We start from the raw sequence: 8,325 nt of genomic DNA on the forward strand, positions 1-8,325 counted from the left end.
AAGAAAGAAAATGGGAAAGATAACTCAAACCTGATGTGTATTGAACAGACGTCAACACCCTGTTCTCCCCTTCACTGCAGAAGCTTTTCAACAGCTCAACATCATTCTTCACTGCGGCAGGACTGAGCCTAACCTCCCTGTACAAAAAAACAACAAAACAAATACAGACAATTCATCTTGGGCCCATTTGTTCTGTCTGGTAACAAACTGTTTTTTAATCAGTCAAACCCATATGTTTGGACTTGTCTGAAGTGGGAGTGGGAGTCAGTGTGTGAATTAAGATAGATTGATTTGTTATTGATAGAGATTGCAGACAGAGTGAGGAGGAGGAGGAAGGAAAGGCACCCACTGGGAGATCTGCTTGAGGGAGTTGCTGAGGAGCTGAGTATCCAGCTGCTGCAGTAGGATGATCAGCTTCACTTTGATCTCAGTCTCCTTGGCCTGGTCCCCCTCCTTGACCTTCTCCAGGAGACGCAGCACAGAGCTGTCCTCCCCCTCCACTGTGGCGAAGCTAGGTCCCAGCATCTTCGCAACAGGGTCTCTGTTGGCTACAAATTACAGTAAAAATGGTTAAGTCCACACATTTGTTTTTTTCACGTTTATTTTTGCCAGATTGTCCCATTGAGGTCAAACAATGTAGGCATATTTTAAGAAAGTTCAGGCCTAGGGTAATATAGACATACAGTAGATTATAGTTTTCTTTTCTCAAACTAACATAGCTATTAGCAAGTACCACATTACGGTTTTGGAGGGTACAGTAAATATGACTGAAGAATTGTAAACATAATCTGATGCCAGTTTCTAATTGGATGAAAGTAGACGATAACAAGGAGGACAAACAAATTATGCCTGTGGCTTATAGGAAGTATGCAGCTTTGACTATTTAGAATGCAAATGGGATGCAAAGTCTCATTCTGTGGTTGACATGGTTTACCTTCCAGGCAAGCTCGGACCTCCTTGAGCCTCTTATCCGTTGCCAGCTGCACTATTTTGGACAGCTGACTGAAGCTGTGCACAGAAATGCTCGGAGGGGTGAGCTGCAACATCGGATGCCCATCCCTGTCTGTTTCCTGTGACTTTACAGTGGGGCCACTGAAAATAGAGAAACACACATATTTTTAAGCATAAACTGGCAACAAGCACACCGTTTTCTTTCTCTATCTAGGCCTAGATACTTTTTCCATTCTGTGTCTATGCTAATATCATAAATATGATTTTTGGAAGGAAAAGGGAATGTTCTCAGCATTAACAAATACGCACTTTTGTTATCAGTGAAATCTACAGTAAATGCAGTTGTTCGGTTTCCCTTACAGAAAAAACACGTGTTCCACATGTCATCACGTAATCTTATGTGATTGCATGTGATCACGTGATCTTAGTTGAAGTTAATGTGATAACATGTAAAAGCAACAAGCACAGAAAATTGGCCAATTTTACATAGTGTTGATTTTTCCATGTAACATTTATAGTGTTGAGTCAGGTGTTAACTCCGTAAGTGTTAAATTAACATTCATTGGTGTAAAAGAACCCCCGTGTTGGTGGTAATAAGAAGTGTTAAACCAAAACCACAGCCATCATTATCATATTTCCCAGCATGCTATATTGCAGGTTGTTTATTAGAATTGTTTGTTTCAATATCTATATTTTTGCATGTACATTGATTGTTTAATTAATCTTATGCTACTCAAATATAAATAACATACATTTTTCTAAACTAATCCAATCTGTTACTTGGACTTATTGCACCCGTTACTGAAATGGTTGTTCCAGTTTCTCTGTTTAAGGTAGTCTCATAGATAAAAAATATATATATATATAATATTGAGCTGACAGACAGGGTAGAGATGGTGGAATGGCCATTTTAATAAAACATATTTTCTCTGGCTCATTACTGAAATCCATGTCTCTTGCTAAAAAAATGACCATAATAACGAGCTACTATCTTTAAGACTTTGTCTGGGGAAAAATGTATCCATAACTGTTATAGGGGTCTATCGTCCTCCTTCGGCTAACCTTTGTGCACTCGAGGAGTTAACTAGTTTGTTGTCTTCCTTTACTAAATCAAAAGTTATTATCCTGGGTAATGTAAATTATGATTGGGAAATAGAGGCTTCGGACAATCTAAAAGACATGTGTAATGATCTAAACCTAACCCAGCTGGTGACTAAGCCTAATCTGATTATTATGTAATCACATATTGTTATCAGGAAATATTCCAAAAGTATGGAAATCAGCTCTTGTGCTGCCACTCGGGGATATTAGTGATCTTCATCATTATCGCCCCATTTCAAGGCTTCCTTGTCTAGCTAAGATTGTTGAATCCTTGGTAAATGTACAACTTTGCTCTTTTTTATCTGGGAAATGTATGTTGAATGTAAACCAATCAGGGTTTAGACCTGGGCATAGCACTATTACAGCAACCACTTCAGTTGTTAATGATCGTCCATGCTTTAGACACCTAAATGACATGTTTGTGGACCTGTCAAAAGCTTTTCATACTGTTGATCATGCTATTTTATTTAATAAGTTGTCCTCAATAGGCCTGAGCTCTGACGCGTGTGAATGGTTTAATGACTATCTTAGTGACAGAACTCAGGCCATCGTGATTGACGGGGTTAAGTCTGCATTTCTTGATGTACATAAATGTGTACCACAGGGGTCGATTTTGGGACCTGTTCTCTTCACTATTTAAATAAACACCATTAATCAATCTGTAACAAATTGTAAACTTCATCTACAGTGCCTTGATAATGTATTTACCCCCTTTGCTGATTTTCTCTATTTTTGCATATTTGTTATACTGAGTGTTATCAGATCTTCAACCAAAAAATAATATTACATAAATGGAACCTAACAAAACAAATTGATATTTCTTTACTTAATTAACAAAGTTATGCAACACCCAATTCCCCAGTGTGAAAAAGTAATTGCCCCCTTACACTCAATAACTGGTTGTGCCACCTTTAGCTGCAATGAATGCAACCTAATGCTTCCTGAAGTTGTTGATCAGTCTCTCACATCGCTGTGGAGGAATTTTGGCCCACTCTTGCATGCAGAACTGCTTTTTTCAAGTCCTGCCACAACATCTCAATTGGGATTAGGTCTGGACTTTGACTAGGGCATTTCAAAACTTCAAATGTGTTGCTTTTTAACCATTTTCAGGTAGACTTCATTGTGTGTTTTGGATCATTGTCTTGCTGCATGACCCAAATGCGCTTCAGTTTCAGCTCATGGACAGATGGCCTGACTTTCTCCTGTAGAATTCTCTGATGCAGAGTAAGTTCCTTCTATTAAGGCAAGTCGTCCAGGTCCTGAAGCAGCAAAGCACCCACAAACCATCACACTACCACCACCATGCTTGACCGTTGGTATGAGGTTCTTACTGTGGAATGCAGCGTTTGGTTTTTGCCAGACATAATGGGACCCATCTCGTCCAAAAGGTTGACTGAAGTTTGTCTGGATGATCATCATCAAAACTCTTGGAAAAATGTTCTATGGACAGATGAGTCAAAAGTATAACTTTTTGGACGACATGGGTCCAATATATATTTGTGTATAATGTGCATATTCACAAGTGCATTCTGAAAGTATTCAGATCCCTTGACTTTTTCCACATTTTGTTACGTTACAGCCTTATTTTAAAATGTATTTAAAATTAAAAAAATGCTCTCATCAATCTACACACAATACCCCATAATGACAAAGCAAAAACCCCCCGGAAATATCACATTTACGTAAGTATTCAGACCCTTTACTCAGTACTTTGTTGAAGCCCCTTTGGTAGCGATTACAGCCTCAAGTCTTCTTGGGTATGACGCTACAAGCTTGGCAAAACTGTATTTGGGGAGTTTCCCCCATTCCTCTCTGCAGATCCTCTCAAACTCTGTCAGGTTAGATGGGGAGCGTCGCTGCAGAGCTATTTTCAGGTCTCTCCAGAGATGTTCCTTCATTGAATTCTTGGTCACCTCCCTGACCAAGGCCTTTCTGTTCCGGATTGCTCAGTTTGGCCGGGCCGCCAGCTCTAGGAAGGGTCTTGGTGGTTCCAAACTTCTTCCATTTAAGAATGATGGAGGCCACTGTGTTCTTGGGGACCTTCAATGCTGCAGAAATGTTTTGGTACCCTTCCCCAGATCTGTGCCTCAACACAATCCTATCTGAGAGCTCTACGGACAATTCCTTCGACCTCATGGCTTGGTGTTTGCTCTGACATGCACTGTCAACTGTGGGACCTTATATAGACAAGGTGTGTGCCTTTCCAAATCATGTCCAATCAATTGAATTTACCACAGGTGGACTCCAATCAAGTTGTAGAAACATCTCAAGGATGATCAATCGAAACAGGATGCACCTGAGCTCAAGTTCAAGTCTCATAGCAAAAGGTCTGAAAACTTATAAGAAACAGAAATACCTTATTTACATTTGTAATACATTTGCCAAAATTTCTACAAACCTGTTTTTGCTTTGTCATTATGGGGTATTGTGTGTAGATTGATGAAGAAAAATACTAATTTAATAAATTTTAGAATAAGGCTGTAACATAACAAAATGTGGAAAAAGTCAAGGGGTCTGAATACTTTCCGAATGCACTGTATGTTGTATCATACAGGGCGCATTTGAAAAAGAGACTTAAGTCTCAATATGTCTTCCCTGTTAAAATAAAGCTTAAATCAAAAATATATATATCTTATTCTTCCCAACCCAGCAGTCATTCTGAATGCAGGTTGGAGGTGAATAAAAATTATAAATTGTTGGATTTCCCCATTGTGGCTGGATTCCAATAGGAATTACTCATCACTTTGCAAGCCAGCATAAAATGACTTGCAGGCCTGATATGGCCTGTAAACCATGAGTTTCAGGCCACTGTATTAGGGTAAATCTAGGCCCTCAAAATAAGGCTGTATGAAATATGTGTTGTATTGTCTTCAACAATTACATTTTAATGATAACATATTTGCTTAGGATCTCACTTGGTTAAGGTCACAGGACTGAAATGGATGAATGCAACAACCATGTCTCTGTCACTAACAAATTGCCTACAGTCATTGGTGGTAATTCACTCAAAAGACACTCATGGAAATATGACTTTACAATAAGCATTGTGTTAATTTAACAGAGGAAAGTGTGGACCCATATAGACACTGGACCAGTGTTAAATATAACACTCTCAGTGTTGATTTAACACTGAACATTTTGCTGTGTGTGATAACATGAAACTATACATGTGAAAACATGATCGCATGTGAAATAAATGTGACATGGGAATGCAACATTTCAACCGTTTTTTCACGTGAAAATGCAATTCCACATGCGAGGTAGATTTTCCCATGTGAAAGTGCAAATTTGATTTTCAAGTGAAATTTTTTTCACATGAAACTGCAAATTTCACATGTGAAACAAACGCACATTTCACGTGAATCTGCAATTCACATGTGAGGTGAAAACATGGTATTCTCATGTGAAAAGGTGGTGTTAACATTTCAACTTAAAATGTTATACATGTGAACATCTGGTTTCACATGTGAACAACTGACGTGTCTCTATTTTATTGCCATGTGAAAATGTCAACTCAAATGCAATTTTCAAATATATTTTTTTGTAAGGGAATGATATGATATTGGGTTTTAAAGTAAATGGTACAACTGCTGAAATAGAGTAAAAAATGTAACATGATAACTTAGTACTGACTTTTCAATATGACCCTACCTAGGATTTGAACTCACAACCTCTGGATTTGACTATTCTCTCATCATTGATTTCATTTACTTATTTCAGCAATTTGAGGATTTTCTGTATATTCTGTTGGTGAGGCATATTAATCTGTTTTAATGTTACTCCTGATTCACTAAGATAAATATAATGGTTTTTCTTGAGTTTATTTTTAAGCAGAGATTTACTTTACTTAAGTCCGAAGTGTAGAAAGACAGGTGAAATCAGTCATTGACACAGGCATGGTGGCATAGCAAGAAGATCGGAATGTAACGAACCAATAGGTTATGAGTTCAAATCCCAGGCGATGACATGTTGAAGAACAATTACTGTACAAATAAAAATACCCAATTGAATAATGTATGCCAAAATGTTTCAAATATGTAAGTTGAAAACACTATTGTCACGACTTCCGCCGAAGTCAGTCCCTCTCCTTGTTCGGTCGACGTCACCGGTCTTTTAGCCATCGCCGATCCACTTTTCATTTTCCATTTGTTTTGTCTTTGTTTTCTACACACCTGGTTTCTATTCCCCAATTACATGTTCATTATTTAACCCTCTGTTTCCCACATGTTAGTGTGCATGTTTATTGATTTGTTCTTGGCGGTACTGTTCGGCTGGTTATGCTTGCCGGGTTATGTATTTACGCCCGTTATTTTCGAGTTACCGGTATTTCTCCGCACTTTGAGTATTGTCTGTATACTGGTGCTGTCGTGGAATTAAATACCTTGTACACTCATTTCTGCTCTCCTGCGCCTGATTCACTGCACCAGTTAACCACCACCTGACAACTATGTTAAAAATACCGTGTGTGTGTATCCTAATGACACATTTTTGTTTGCAGGGCATCACCTGTGAAATCTCATGTGGGAAAAAATATGAATCCGTATTTGGAAGGTTATATCGTCACATGTGAAAATCCACATATGAAATATCATCACATGTGAAGTGTTCCAAAAACACATGGTTTCACATGATTTCAGATGTGGAATTTCAGATCTGAAATAAAATTTCACTTGTGCAAAACGTGGAAAATTCACACGTGAAATCATGTTTTTTTTCCCCGCAAGGGTTACCATTTACCAACTGTAGAATAACAACTAATCACATGCAGACAGCCAGGGAAAAAAAATAACAGACTTTTCTGATGAAGTAGTCTAGATGTTTCCTGTCCTACTGAAGTTGAACAGAAAACAAATACATTCAAGAACATAAATATGAGTCCTGCTGCAGGGCTCAAAATACGTTTAGACTCCATGACAACATCCCCAGTCAGTAACATTACACCAAGCACACAGGCAGCACAGCTTGCCTCATGATTACCTTATGTCATACTCTGTTTTGAAATCAGAAGCCTCCAAAGAGGTAGTCCACTGGAGCGGCTCCTTGAACACATGCTTAGCCTCCTGAGGGTGTCTGGAGCTGAACTGTTCCACAAACTCCAGGATCTCTTTCAGCAGAGACTCGTTGACTGGAGTGATCTCCAGTTTTCCAGTCCCAGAACTTGCTGTGGTCCATTGCGCTGCTCTGGTCAGCGCTACCCCCATGGTAGCAGCTGTGTGGGACTGGCAAAGTCCTGAAACTCTATGGTCGATTAAATGGTGACAATTACACTTTTAGCAACAAATGTCAACAAAATATTAAATCGCTTGCTACAGTTATAGTAAACTGGCAGATAAGACGGTATCGACCTAGCTAGCTAGCTAGCTATGTTAACAGCCGGTTATTGACTAACGTAACGTTAGTTAGCCAGCTGACCCCCGCGTTGCTTACATCCATCATATCCCAAACTTTTGAAAGGTGTTGAAGCTTTCATACACAAAAAAAAAAACGAACAATTTGCAAATGTTTTAGGTAAGTGTACAGTAAACATTTATCTTTTACATATGACAACTTACCAGCTATTTGAAATTGTCTTCTATTTTGTTAGAGAACACCGAGCTAGCTACCAATCAATGTTAGCAGTTAGTCGGTTTCCTTGGAAACAGACAAGCCCCACTGCCTCCAGTTGCTAGGATACCGCTCAACAACATAGCGGGAGACGGGTCAAAAATAACATTAGTCAGAAACGCAAAACTCTATTCCTTCCTGCCTGCAGCCTGCTGGTGTGATATTTGCTTTAGAACAGCGTGAGTCTGAGTATGCCTTCATGAGAATAGTTCATTTTTTAAAGTAGAGTGTCCACAGAACCACACATTTGAGAGCTTCTTTAGAAACATCCTCTAGGATTGCTGTATGGTTTGGCACTGTAGTGTTATGCAGACAAACATTCTGGGCAAACTGGATACAGTCTATTTGAAGTAGATTTTTACCCATTTTGGCTCAGCAAATAAAGTAATTCAGACTTCATTCATTCAGTCATTGAGAGCAACATCCTCTTACTGTATGAAAAGTGTTCATTTTCAAAACAAAAGCCACCTCACCTGGCTGTAATTTCATAAGTTGAGTATGGAAATGATTTCATTATTTCAGGTTGGCAAAAAAAAAGAAGAAAGAAAAATCATCCAGGAGAGTGAGATAAAGGCATTGGTATGTTTTGAGACTGGTAGGCCACCCAAAAACCAGGCCTAGTTGATTAACCAGATCCGATTGCATATTTTTCCTTTTCAGGTAGATGCA

General features: G+C 38.8%; 1 protein-coding gene across 1 annotated transcript in view; it reads right to left on the bottom strand.

Annotated features, from left to right (window-relative positions):
• Positions 1 to 7,686, bottom strand: part of odad2 (outer dynein arm docking complex subunit 2) — a 76,161-nt gene extending 68,475 nt beyond the window's left edge. The window contains exons 1-5 of the mRNA XM_014157496.2: positions 7,605 to 7,686; positions 7,030 to 7,290; positions 935 to 1,092; positions 350 to 548; positions 31 to 137 (exon numbers count right to left, since the gene is read on the bottom strand). Of these exons, the coding sequence (XP_014012971.2) occupies positions 31 to 137; positions 350 to 548; positions 935 to 1,092; positions 7,030 to 7,253 (688 nt within the window). The 5' untranslated portion in view covers positions 7,254 to 7,290; positions 7,605 to 7,686. The remainder of the gene's footprint in view (positions 1 to 30; positions 138 to 349; positions 549 to 934; positions 1,093 to 7,029; positions 7,291 to 7,604) is intronic.
• Positions 7,687 to 8,325: the final 639 nt, after the last annotated feature.

Source organism: Salmo salar, chromosome 19, assembly GCF_965601325.2.
Source record: "Salmo salar chromosome 19, fSalSal1, whole genome shotgun sequence".
NCBI lineage: Eukaryota > Metazoa > Chordata > Actinopteri > Salmoniformes > Salmonidae > Salmo > Salmo salar.